Consider the following 14,301-nt stretch of genomic DNA (forward strand, 5'->3'; position numbering starts at 1 on the left):
CACTTTGTTTGTTTGTGTGGATATGTAGCACATTAACATTTTAATAGCACTTAATGACTGACTGAATGGAAATGACAGTAAATGAAAATATGAAACGAAAAAAGCGATCATGAAAATGTTTCCAATAAATGAATAAAATGATTTTTGACCACTTTGTTGTTCAGATATATCACATATTTGTAACTAAATGATACATGAATTGAAACAAAACACAGTTTAAACTGAGGAGTGACTCTCGTAAATTTCATTTATTTTCTTCACTCCGCTGGGGTACTGCTCTCATGTCAAGAACAAGAAGCATGAGATCAGTGCATGCACTGCATCGTCCAATCAGTGAGCGATACACAGTAAGGGGGCGGGGCGAGTATCTGAGGATTTCATCGGAGGATGGACTGGTGGTTCCTCGATTATCGCTCCTCCATTATCGCGCCTCGCAATCCTCGGTCCACCGGCAGAAATAAGAGCCATGGGATGGTACTCAAGATGGCGCAGACAAATCAACTTCCGGTGAGACCGAGGACCGAGGAACAAGGAAATGAAAATAGTCGACCTGAGACAGGGCCATATTTATGTATAAAAGACATCAAAAAGTGCATTTTGCATGATAGGTCCCCTTTAAATAAAAGTTATAATAGCTTCATTTGGTAATGAGAATCACAACTTTTATTATAAAACACACTTTTTTACAAAACAAAATCATTTATGTACACAACTACATTTTGATTGTAATGGCATCGTCTTTATACATGACATTTTTGGAAAAATAATGTGCAAAATATATCAAGAATTTCAAACTCATGACTTCACCCTGCCAGGCAAGCAGACACACAGACTCGACACACACTCACATGATTTTATGTTGCAGCCATTAACACTTCACTTCAGTTTCTGAGGCTTCTGACCTTTACTGCATGAAATGGTATCTTGCATAAAAATGTATCCCGAGTCATTCATACTTTTCGGCAACTGGACCAACAGTTAATTTATATTTAAAGCCTCCCTCCATGACTAATAGAAAATCATACACCTATGACGTGCAAAGTAATGACATAATTACACGCACAGTTCATAACTTTAATTACCAAGTTGTTGCTCCAGTCCTACAAGGAATTATCTTTAAATTAATTGCAGTTTCAGTGCAAATAGATGCAATGTAGCACTTCATTGCATCATCAGAAATAACACAGTGAGTAAAAGGGGTTCAGAGGTGTTTTTCACACTTCAGGCTTGTGTCCAAGTTTCATATTCGATTGTCCCCCCAGGAGGCGTGTGGCGCAGTGGGTTGTGCGTTGGTGTTCGGATCAGGGGAGCACAGGTTCTAACCCCACTGCAGTCAGCATGTCGTTGTGTCCCTGGGCAATACACTTCACCCCACATTGCTCCTGTGGGGATTGTCCACAGTATTGAGTATGTAAGTCGCTTTGGATAAAAGTGTTTTTTTCATCTTGTACACTAATACTCTTGTTGGCAGTCTGGCGTCTAACAGCTACTTTTTGTGGCTATTTTTTCACATGATCACTGTCTATGATTGATACATTGAAACACAAAATATGTTTCGGTTCAGCAGCAGTTCCTGACACTTGGATTTAGCTTTGGCACTGAACACAGTGTGGTTTCCAAATTATAAACCTAAGGCTAATGTTGATCATTCAAAACTTCATTATACACTACCTTATGAAAAAGGTATGGGAATAACAAGGTATTTAAATGACTCAGCTCTCACTGTGTTGTCTTTCAACAACATGCACATGTCAGTCACTTAAAGGCAGGTCTGCATGTCTGCTTTCTTTTGTGTGTTCATGTACTGCATGCATGTGTCTGCGTGTGTCAAGGCAATAAAAGGTAGTGTGTCTATAAGGTAGAGTAATTGATACAATCAACCCCTTCAATTTTGCCTGGGGAAACAGATTTTAGCAAATTGCCCCTTTAATGTATACAGGTACATACCTTTGCTAACTCGTTTCCCTGCTGGTCTCTAGTGTCACAGGCAGTGTTGTTCTTTGGCAATTTACATCTGCATGTATTGAGTGACCTTCTAAAACTATGTAAAGCAGTTAAAAAACACTGTTAGGAGTTCAATCATACACTGCTGCATGTATAAAACAAATTTGTTCCTGTCAAAGTTAACTGATTATTCCATTTCAACAGCAAGAATTTACACTATCACGGTATGTGTTGTCTGTTATGGTTTATAGTCTTTTCCATACATTCCCGTCCCTGAGCTGTTTCAGGAGCAGCTCAGCATGACTCAAAGGTGATTCCTTTAGCCTTTTTATGTGTCGGACAGGAACTCTCGTATCAAAAAGGCAAACAACCATTCCTGCTATCAATCACAGTATTGTTCCGGTTGTATTCCAAAGTTTCTCTGTGGGGTTACACCATCATGTCAGGTTAGGATGCCAGCAAATGTGTTGATTGGAAGAGGGAGTCCTTTGCACATGTATTTGCTGAGTCCAGCGTCTTTGTCCTCTCCCAAACTGAATTTGGACCTCATGGTTTTTTGGACAGAGTATCCAGGATCAAGACACGGGCAGATCTCAATGCTACAACACAAACAACAGGGGGCTATCAGTTTGGGTTCCACAGAAAACAGGTTGAGATTCACCAAGGTTGCATTGGCTAAAAACATTTTTTTTAAATGAGAAGTGATGAGATCAAGGTGGTACAAAGGGGCCCAAAACAGAAACATTATTCTACACAACATATAGGGTTCCCCTTCTCACCATTGCTTGTTACCCAAAGACCTTTATTAATTAGAGATCTCTTAGAACTTGCTATTGTTTTTAAGGCAATGATAGCTATCAATGATTATTTTTCTTACCAATAAAACAATAAACCTGTGTAAGACCTTTACCCAGTGTCGTATAATTCTCTTACCTCTGCACATCTTTGAAGGTCCTTCGACAATCTTTATCCAGTGTAACAGTGAAGGATCGGCTTTCCAAAGTCCGAATCTTAACGTTGCTCATCCGAATCTTGGAGTCCTGAGAATTAAAAGGACAACAAATATTGTTGTATAAAAACAAAAAAAAGTTGTTTTAGCATAAACAGTCTCTCTAATGAATATCCACTAGTGATTTTTGACTCACTGCCATGTTGTTTTTAGATTTTGTCTGAGACTCATTGAATGTCAGTGTCAAACAGTTCAGATCTATGAGATAAAAGCAGAGAAAAATACGGAGTATAAGAAAACAGCAAAAAAGAAACAATATATACATCAGAACATACAGATTCTCCAATGGAGTACGAGTGTGAAAATACTGGACCTTCTGCTTCGTTTGAGGGGATAGCACTGATCTGAGTGCCTGATGTCCGTACTGAGATTCCTTTGTCAACGTCTCGTCCACTTAATGTTACCTACACACACACACACACACACATTGCATTTATACAAAAGGCATCCTAAACATAAACAACACAATCTGAAACAGATACTGTATGTCTAAGTAATTAATGGATGTGAAGAAAAATAATTACCTTTTTGTAATTCAATGAGACCACAGCCCCACAGACTTCCCCTGCACTCCACTTGTGTTTCTCTGTTTGAGAGACAGGCACATTGTAAAACTTGGTTGTGTACAGATACAAGCAGACAGATGTGCACAAATATCAAAGATATTCAGACATTGGAAAATATAATCTACACGTATTCACCTCTAACTGACGCTGAGATCTGTCTGAACTCAGGAAACTCCATTTCTAGATGGGTAAGAAACACGTCTTCCACAGGGTCCTTCGTCATGTTGGTGAATGTGATCTAATGGAGAACAAACTATTTTAAAAACCAAAATACCAAAAGCATTTGTATTAACATCCTTTGGTAGAAAGGTATATATCGTAGACTTTTCACCTTCGAAACAAACATTACAAAGATGAACACTACCTTGACATAGTAGATAGTGAAGTAGACGGGCTGCTGGCCGGTACGAACGTAGTAGGAAATGACATCAGACACGAAGGGCTCTTTTGGCCTCCCTGGGTTTGTGTGTTGCTATTAGAGACAACATTCATATAAAATAAACCATCCTGCATAATGTCACAACCACACACTCATCTTGGTGAAGGTAACGTAAGTGAATATAGCGAGTCACAAAAAACTGCTTGTCAGGAAATACAAAAGTGCCTTTAGTCAAGTAAAAGTGAAAAATAAAACGTTATAATTTTTGTGACATTTGAACAAAACTCGAATGTAAATCTCAAGTTTTCCATATTTCCCATAAAGAGAAGTCATTTTGTACATTCTTTACAAATACATGCTGATTATTTAATCTATCTAATGCCTACACAGTCAACGTAGTGTAAAGAAGATTTAGAGTTCAAGCGCTGTTGCTGTGGTTTCAATGAAATCACCAAATGAATTTCTTTGCAGCAAAAGATCTTAGGCAACTTCCTGTTTCAACTTATGCAAGGAACAGTTGTCACGTTGACTAAATCGGAAGCGGTGATGTGATCTCTGTAAAGTATTCAGACACTGGCTGTATTCAAAATAAAGAGAAACAAGAATCTCACAAGTCCCTCACATTCAAACAAGTGCTTTATCTAACACAGGCCATCTGTGGGGTAAAAAGTTAGTTTCCTTTAGATTTAGTTAGAAGTGTATCGTACCATCTTAGCCAGTTTGGGGATCATGCAGCCTAAACTCTTGACGTTAGAGTTGTACCACGGGTCCACCATGCTTAAGTAGGAACCAAGAGTGCAGGGATCACCCTTAGGCTGGAGAAGGCTTTCCTAAAAAAAGGAACATGAAAGTGAATTCAACAGCAGTTAGTTAACAAGACGAGACATAATGGTGTCTTTCTCTGGCTACTGCACATGTTAACATAGCTAATATCGTTTTAATTCACACATTCTTTTACGTAAAAACTCATTAAAGAGTTCCGGTCTTATAAAAAGAAAGTCTTTGTTGGAGTAAATCCACCCGAACTACAATTTTTTGTTAGAGTTATATCAGTGACATCAGATAAAACAACTAAAAACAGATTATAAGCAAGAAAATAATTATAATTACACAAAATATGGCTATTTTATAATGCCGTACCGAAAAGCAATAACATTTAAAAGCAAAAAAGCCAAGCAAATGTATATATTTTTCTAATATCATTTTATATTATACAATTATTTAATATTGCACATCTTTCTATCCCATTTTCACAACACTTGAAGTTTGTTTAATGACTACTATTGTATTAAAAATATCAATAAACAAGAAATATGAGGTGAATTAGATGTTTTAGAATCTTGTCACGTGTTTACTGAGCATTACAAGGCAGTGTCGACACATTTATCTAAAAAGAAACACACAATGAGAACATTGTAATGGGCATTTCTACATAATGATAATGATCTACTGTTATCTCTAGAGCTGTGTTGACTTTCACACAAAACCAGGTTAATGGTGTGTTGACAAGAGGAAGTGGCCTTACCTTGATAGAGGAGTTGGGAGTTGTGGGCCCGCAAACAGGGATGTAGTAAAACTGGAGGTTGACTTTCATTGTAAGAAAAAGCCTCCGCGCTTCCCTTTTCCTGGAAAGACAAGCCAAAGGTTCGTGAGAAGCACGGAATCGGGGCACGCTTGACTGTGCAGTAAAAAGGATTCAGACTTCATCTTTTCACAGAGGCAATAGAAGAACTACTGTTTGGCTTCCCAAACCTGATATTTTATGAATGTAAAGGGATTAATTTATAGTCCTTCAGTTCAAATCAAATTGTTTTGTTATTGCTGAAATGACTTCATACTGTACAGCCTTTATAAATAAGGTAATTAGGGCCATTTAAGGTTAGATGTGAACGTTCCGCAGCTTGCTTCCTATAACTGTATAAAACACATTTCCACAATACATTTTAGACGTCCTTGTTACATTTACAGGTGTCATTTTTAAAACAGAATACATATTTTTAATATTTTTCCATCAACAGTTTATAAAGGAATTATTTTAACTCTGTATTGTTGACAACAGAAACAAGAACAATTATTTTTGTAATTTAAATCATCATAAATTCTCATGTCGCGTGTCTCATGTCATGTGTTCGGTGGACTTTTCTGCTCATGAGAAAGATCGACATTGATGATGACAAGCAGATGTCAGTACGGAGTGATAGTGGAGTGATATAAACTTGAAAGCATTATATTCAGCCGCTGTAGGAGAAGCTTCACCTTCTTGAGATATGATTCCCTCACCTGAAGATGTAGTAGGCCTTGGCCAGGCGGCCCAGCACCCTGTCGTCCCCCATAGCCACTATCCTGGCAGTGAACTGTCTCTGCTGCTTGGGGAAGGGGTTTTGCACCACGCTGTTTCCTGCTCGCCTCTGCAGAGTCCCTTTGCTTCCTCCCCTCCCTCCACCTCCTCCTCCCCCTCCTCCTCCGAGGCTTGGGTGTTCCTCCAGGGTGTCCTGCATCAGCACCATGCTGTCCTTCACTGACGGTTTCATCTTGATGCCCCCACGCCGGAAAAGCCTTGCAGCGTCTTGCTCACTGGGGAGAGAGTTAAGTCATTGTTATAAAATTATGTAAAACTTAGAAAACTAAACAAGTGATGCAACCGGTCCCATGAAGAACGTCACTAACATTATCAAAAAAATGAAAAACAAAATCAAAGTTCTTCGTGGAGATGACCTTCTTTTTTCAAATGACGCATACATGTCATAGATGATTTAAAGAAAAAATATATATAGCTCTAAAAATAGAAAAACTCAAGGGACGCTTTTGACATTTTTACAAACACTGAAAATTCAGTATTATTCAAGAAATTACAATTTGGCATCTCGTTAATCTTAACTAGCATGACCTAGATGTACCTTTTGCATTGTTCCCATGATGAACTCATGCTGGCAGTGTCCAGAGATGAAGGTGTGAAGGGATCAGCGTTGGGGGGCAGGTCTCTTTCGATGCCGCTGTCGTCGGACATGATGGAGAAGCGAGTCATGTCTGACGGCATCAGGTCGCTGGGAGACTCCCCGAGCTCAAAGTCCTCCTGCTCCGGGATATGGGGGAACTGCTCCGTTATGGAGCTGGATCGAAACCACTTGGCCAGCTCTCGCCCTGTCGAAAAGACAGCACAGAATATCACTTACCGGTACATATTTGTCTCCGATGCTTTCTGTGTTTACAGCTGATAAATGGGTTTGAAAGGCATGTTTTCTTTGTTGTTAAAGGCTGTGAAGTATCCATTTATCGTGACTGATAAATGTGAAAATGGGCGTTAATGTATAATTTTCACATTTCTGAACTTGTGTGTTTTTTTTAATGGCATAATAACAGACTCTGATTGTGTTGTTTCCACATGTGTGAAGTATTTATATATTGATGTAAAAACAAGGTCACAGTAAGTAGAATGCCCTGAAACTGCATGAGGATCAGGGGGTTACCTCATCATAACCAGATCACTGACAAGACCTTTCAGTCATGCATAACCGTTTTGATGAGAAACTGCAGAGAACACATCTGCTGTTCTCCTAGGAAAGAACTACAATTAAATCACATGAAATGTAGCTCTGGGTGTGTTACATTAAATGATCTCTTCACTGCTTCTAGTAATACATCTATTCACAAGTATTCACACATTTGATCAGTGCCTGCCTTGTGATCCCTTAGCAATTAATGCTTGAGGTGTCCTATTATAATAATTGAATGTCAAATATAATTCAAAGCTATCATCGCGTGTGCTGCTTCACTGAGCATGATGGTTTACATAATGTATGACATCCTGTACTGAGAAACTAAATGTTGAAATGTAAAAGTGCTGATGTCTCGGTCACAGTCGGTTTCAAAGGAGCACTGATTCATTTCAAATTTGTTCTGGTCAAATCGGTTTGTTACATTACGTGAGTCCAGCTATGATAAACTGAGAGGAACAATCCTCCCCTCTGATATTCTCTCACTGTGAAAGGGTTCTTAGTGGTATAAATAGCTTTTAATTAATGACTTTAAAGAACTTGGTGACACTTGCAGGATCACACTGAATTCATTCATTTCATAATTTCTCCCTGTTTAATATAAACCATGCAAAAATACAGTTCTTCAGTAAAACTCAGATTCACTCCATTAAGTTCAGTCTTGGGTAAATAGTTCAGCCTCATTCAGTTCAGCTGACTGGTGTTAACAACTTCCTGTTAACCACCCAAGGTTGCCGAAGCCACTTACAGATATCCAGCTCCTCCGTCCACAGGTGGAAGCTCATCTCTGGGTTAGGAAGAGGGCAGTCACACAGTCCTCCGCTAGACAATGGCTCTACAACACACACACACACACACACACACACACACACACACACACACACACACACACACACACACACACACACACACACACACACACACACACACACACACACACACACACACACACACACACACACACACACACACACACACACACACACACACACACACACACACACACACACACACACACACACACACACACACACACACACACACACACACACACACACACACACACACGACGACACACACACACACACACACACACACACACACACACGCGCGCGCACAAACACACACACGCACAAACACACACACGCACAAACACATGGAGGAAGAGAGATAGGAAGAGACCAAAACTGTCACAATGACACTTAAAAGAAAACATCTCCCCGGCCCCACAACAACTTCCTCTCAGTGCCTAAAATCTTCAAGCTGGGATGAGCGGAGAGCAGGTTTATTGGATAGGTTGCTGACTTGATAAAAGCTGGGAAAATATGGATGTCATGGAAATAGATATCCGGAAGATTACAAAAATAGAGACAACTGACTCGACTGTTTTGGCCGTAGAGGAACAGCACAATAGAGTCAAGGTCAGACTTTTGATCTCAGCAACAGCCGGCATATCAAGCCCTGCAAACGCAGAAAACATGTTCATCCCTGACAGAGGGATTGAACAGGACAATGAACACTGTGATTCACTGTGCCTTCTTGCATTGACATTTTTTTATTCTAAAGTGTGAACCCAAGAAAATTCCCTCTTCAATTAATTTCGACATGTTTCCCTGATCAACACATCTACCATGCATGAGCAAGATAGATCCCTCAGGACTCCCATATTCATGAGAAATTGTCAGGCAACAATTACTTGGGAAATGTGACGCAGCCACTGCTGTTGTGATCCATGTGTAAGTGGTGCTCGCAAATAACTTTTGTGTCAAAGGTCACAGTCTTGACATTTTACAGAGAACGAAAGTATTTTTTTAGACTGAAACACCCGATGAATGGCAACCTAGAATGCCATTCAAGAAATTGAATACAATTCCCAGAAGATATAAGGACTCTCACACTATCCATGTCACGTTCATCATCCCATTAGGACTGTCATTTAATCCAAGCGAATAGCAAACATTTGGTCTACCTAATGCATGTCATTTTGTATGTTTAGAATGTTTTTATCAGTTAATGAAATCTAATCCGACAAAGTAACAGCCTCGTCTCCTCTCTAGCTGCGTCTCTCAGCTTTATAACCAGAGGTGGCTGCGGTTCTTGTGGTTCCGCTTCCTTCATTGCTACAAGTAATTCGATTTATGCCTGAGACAGAGCAGCTGTGCCTCAGAGGAACTCTACCTTGCCTAGCTTTGCTGCATTTCCTTTTCACATAGCTACTTACCCGAGTCTGTTTCGGAGAGGATCTTGCTATACAGCTGCTGCAGGCGGCTCCTGAGCACCCCCCCATCTCCTCTGTTGCCCTCCTCCGCGCTCTGCTCCAGAGCCGCCAACACTTCCTGAAAGTGCGACTCCACGTCTTGACCCATATCCTGTCCCAAAACACACAAACATATGTGGGTGAACACACATGCACACAGGAAGATAAACACATTCAGACTCCGTATTAATAGCAAAGCGGTGAGGGGTCAGAAGCACGCGTGTGTGTCTGACTTTGTATGAATGCTGCTGAGGTGTTACTTTAGGATCGCTGCCAGGAGACACTTCCACCACGCAGCTCAGAGACTGCAGACCTTCATTCAGGATGTTTCACATAACACGTACATACAGTAGGAGGCAGGGACTATTTTTAAGCCAGGGGCAGAAATTGACCATTACAACAAAATAGCCTGATATCCAAGTCTTCTAATGCTACTACTCCCCAGTTAGGGAGTAATGTTGTTAAATACTTGCAATACCTCAAAATCTCCCAACATGCGCTACATTGAGCACGGAGGTTATGCATGTGACTCAACAGTACATCGAGGCCATTCACTTCCCTCTGAAAAGCAACAGTCAGCATATGCAATTGTGCATTCGTCATGGGAAAAATATGGCCAAAATACTCAAATTAAGAAGAGATGTTGTGAAATTGTACTTAATCACAGTTGTTCACGGACTGATGATGACTAACGAGGTGAGGAGGGTTATATCCAGGTGTGCACATAAGTGGTACGCAGGTACGCATGCGCGGCAACAATCTGAAATGCGTACCGTCACTTGTGTCACAAAGCGCATTTGCGTACCGATGCATATGTGAAGCTTTTCCATAAGGCGGTTAGATCACCGGACGACGGAGTCGGTCTCCGTGTGCAAAGACAGGGCTGCTGTTAACGTCGGCCTGTACAGCAGCACTGCGCTAAAACAGCTGATCACAACGTTCACACGCTCTGTGGTCACGAAGCTCTGCACTCTACTACNACATTCGAAAATGCTTTCTTCTGCTGCGGACAAGAAAGCATCAACCTCCAAAACCCTTTCGAGGGCTACAAGAAACGAAGTGAGTAGCCTAAAAGATTGAAGCTGGTCAGATAACGAACAAGTAAATGAAAACAGAATGAGGCGGAGAAGTGTGTGTGTGTGTGTGTGTGTGTGTGTGAGTGAGAGAGAGTGTGATTAAAATAGCCCAATTGCTTTTACAATAAATAAACATTGTATGTGTTTAATTGAATAGGAAAGGGGTTTAACGTTAGTGGCAGGTTGTGTGTGAGAGAGAATAAATAAGACCAAGCCCAATATTTAAAAAAAAATCTATTATTTTTCGCAATTTTCCGCAACTTCCCGCAATTTCACAGCATAAAATCACATAAGTTTAATGTTTAATGTTTAATGTTTTAAAGTTTAATCTCATATGTTTAATCGCATAATCAAGGATTTTAGCCCGCATAATCAAGGATTTTAGCCCGCATAATCAAGGATTTTAGCCCGCGTTTTTCTGGAGGGTCTAATTCACCAGCACTTACAATGGTATGACTTGCTTGAAGTGAATATATTTGCACTTTCCTTGTTGTTCGGAGTTTGATTCTCTATGGTTTTTGCACTTACTGTAAATCGCTTTGGATTATAGCGTCAGCCAAATTAAATGTAAAGTCATGTAATGTATTGTGTCCTTAGGCTACTTGTCAACCCTCCCGATTTTCGCGGGAGACTCCCGATTTCATTGCCCTCTCCCGGTTTCCTCCCGGGGTCATATTTCTCCCGATTTCGGACAAAATCAGATTTACTCAGGACTGTTTCCACTCGGACTTTAATACAGCTACACCATTGTTTGGTTTCCATGGTAACACGTCTCTTTTGTAGCGCGCGCAACTGAAAGTCTGACAGGGTGAGGCAGATAGTCACAGAAAACAGAACAAGAATCGACAACTACTCTACTCTCTGCTCACTCCTTTCCTGCCACACATATGCTCCATCAAGGATGGTGCTTCATGCTGCACTTAGAACTACAATAAGCATGTTAATGTTAATCTAACAGCTCCGGCGATAAACTAGCACCCCGCCCCCCCCCATTTTGCATTTTGAAATGCTCCCGATTTCTGAGGTCTCAAGGTTGGCAAGTATGNAGTGTTAAATAAACTCACTAATTAATGAAACCAGTTCAATACGCATTATTCTTATCATTCTTTATGAGCGCAGAAATAGTCTTAAAATCCGATCTGTTTTTTAAACGAATTCTGACGGCAGGCAGTTAGCTATGATCACCTATGATAAATGCACCACACCTAATCACTGGCCATTCAGCCACAGAGCTCCCTCTATACAAATCAAACTGTAGACGGGGTGAAAGCACCTATTGTTTTAAATAATGGTCGGAATGTGACCTGTGAGCCTTCTGAATTACCGTGGGACAGCACATTCTAAACTAAAATGTTCAATCAATAAAGTAACATCTTATTTTATCTTAATAATATCTTCATATTAATAATAATAATAAATCATACAGTATGTGTCCGAAAGGGAGCAGGAGGAAGCAAACACAAAAATATACAAAAAATATACTGCATATTAAAGCAAACGATTGTAAAGGTAAAAGTATGAGCATAACAAATAAAGAAGTGTAATGTAAACATTTACATTATAATTAAGATTATTTAATATATAAAGACTATATATTATTGAATTACAAGATTAGATATACTTTAGTTGATCTAAAATATTGATGTGTTCAAATGCTCTTCAAAACACAACTGAAAGTCCATGAAACTTGTCTTTCTGTATTTGTGAATGAAGCGCCATCTCCTGGTTAAAACATGAAATTGAAAATCTGGCAACGCCCTCTTGGAAAATAGTGGGAGGGCTTAACATTCCTCTATACTGGTCTTTGGCAGGTCGTAGGCAGGAAGCTGTAAACTGGAGTCTGAAATTCAGTGCTCCATCTGTAGGCTGGATTATTGTAATTCAGGATGTCCCAATAATTCCCTTGAGACTCTCTAGTTGATCCAACATGCTGCAGTACATGGACTGACAGAACTAGGAGGCTAAGTCATTTTCCCCGTTTAAGCTGCTCTGCACTAGCACCTGGATAAATAAAGAAAGGAATTACAAATATTTCACCTCACCCAAAAAGCCCTTAATGGTCAGGCACCATCTTATTTTAAAAAGCACTCAGAATACGCTTGTTTGTGGTCCATAGGGTTACCACAAGTGGAATTTAGTGCCACAGCCTTCAGATATCAATATGTTCTCCAGTTTGGGTGTTACAGGAAGACACCCTCTCCAAACTTAAGGTTAAGTTTAAAGATGTCCTCTTTGATAATGATTAATAAGATAAAGTTAGGGCTGGCTCAGGTTTTCTTGGACCAGCCCTGACTGATGCTGATTTAGGCTTACATCTCCCTTTCTAGGCATTCGTGTCTGTTACTTGTTACTTACTCGACATCCAGGTTATCATTCCCAGAGTTCTTCTCTCTCGTCTTGCAGGTTGACACTTTTAATAGTTCCTTCTGGATCATTGACTTGACGTTCTATGATACTACTATTTTATGAATCATCATTCTTATAGTTGTTTTCATTGTTGTTATCATAATTGGTCAAATTATTTCAGCTGTTGTTGTTGCTATTCCTTGTATGACTGATATTTTATAGTTAGTGAGTAGCTTTGTATTGAGTATCCTCCTCGATGTACCTTTACATATATGTTTGCATTAGCACATTTTTGATGTTGTAATTTATGAAGTTGAATATTCTGTTCAAACAACCTCTATTGCAGTGATTTTCAACCAGTGCGTCGTGAGAGATCGTCACTTGTGCCGTGGGAAATTGTCCAATTTTACTTTATCGTTCAAAAATCATATTAAGTTGCTGAGAGTCTGTGCCTGCAATGCAGTGGCTGGCTAAGTTATTAAATACTCCTCTGGGATGCTGTAGGTAAAACAGAAATTTGTCATTTTGTAACTTTTTTAGTTGTTTGTGTGACGCAGGATTTATTTAATGTAAAAAATGTAACACAGCTCAAAAGAGGTCGTATAAACACTGATCTATTGAACTCATGTCCGTCCGGGGGGAGAGACAGGTTCTTCCACTTCCTCCTTTTCTAAAGCCAGTGGCAGAGGGAGAGAGGAAAAGAGATGCCTCGTTTATTTCCCCTGTGTTATTATCAGAAGTTACTGTAAACTTTTGAATAATGTAGTTCATCTACTTTTAGTAGTTTGTTTAAATGTTTTAATTATGTTGTTTTTGTTTGTAGAAGTGCATCATTCCTTGATTTATTGTAAAATGAATCTGAACTTTTTGATCTGTTATGATGATAAACTGAAGCAATTTCTAAATCAACCCAATTAAGTGAGTTTGAAATCGTCCTACTTAGTTTATAAGGAAATTATGAAGAGGAACAAATGAAATGATTTGAAAATGATATCTATGTAGGTGCTGACGCTGTTGGCGGTTCTAGTGTTAACAGAAATTTAAATTAAATATGTGTAATGGCAAATGCCATATCTGATTTTCTTACCTGGAATTCTGCCTTTTTGAACATACTTTTTGATTGAGTCCTAGCTGTATTGTCTGCTGTTCTAGGGTTAATATGAATCTATAGGTTACTTACGTAACCCCAGTTCTCAGAGTAACATGAAGTGAGATGTCTCACTATGGGAT

General features: G+C 39.6%; 2 protein-coding genes across 4 annotated transcripts in view; one reads left to right on the plus strand and one right to left on the minus strand.

Moving 5' to 3' along the window:
* msrb3 (methionine sulfoxide reductase B3) overlaps positions 1–14,301 on the plus strand; it is a 168,848-nt gene that overhangs the window by 14,101 nt on the left and 140,446 nt on the right. The window lies entirely within an intron of this gene.
* LOC104965306 (phosphoinositide 3-kinase regulatory subunit 6) overlaps positions 601–14,301 on the minus strand; it is a 22,264-nt gene continuing 8,563 nt past the window's right edge. The window contains exons 8-20 of the mRNA XM_010794264.1: positions 9,614–9,761; positions 8,141–8,227; positions 6,796–7,039; positions 6,179–6,472; positions 5,424–5,523; positions 4,606–4,728; positions 3,884–3,991; positions 3,655–3,757; positions 3,478–3,539; positions 3,267–3,357; positions 3,090–3,151; positions 2,878–2,984; positions 601–2,543 (exon numbers count right to left, since the gene is read on the minus strand). Coding sequence (XP_010792566.1) covers positions 2,387–2,543; positions 2,878–2,984; positions 3,090–3,151; positions 3,267–3,357; positions 3,478–3,539; positions 3,655–3,757; positions 3,884–3,991; positions 4,606–4,728; positions 5,424–5,523; positions 6,179–6,472; positions 6,796–7,039; positions 8,141–8,227; positions 9,614–9,761 — 1,686 coding nt within the window. The 3' untranslated portion in view covers positions 601–2,386. The remainder of the gene's footprint in view (positions 2,544–2,877; positions 2,985–3,089; positions 3,152–3,266; positions 3,358–3,477; positions 3,540–3,654; positions 3,758–3,883; positions 3,992–4,605; positions 4,729–5,423; positions 5,524–6,178; positions 6,473–6,795; positions 7,040–8,140; positions 8,228–9,613; positions 9,762–14,301) is intronic.

This window comes from Notothenia coriiceps, unplaced genomic scaffold, assembly GCF_000735185.1.
Source record: "Notothenia coriiceps isolate Sejong01 unplaced genomic scaffold, NC01 NC01_scaffold00037244, whole genome shotgun sequence".
NCBI lineage: Eukaryota > Metazoa > Chordata > Actinopteri > Perciformes > Nototheniidae > Notothenia > Notothenia coriiceps.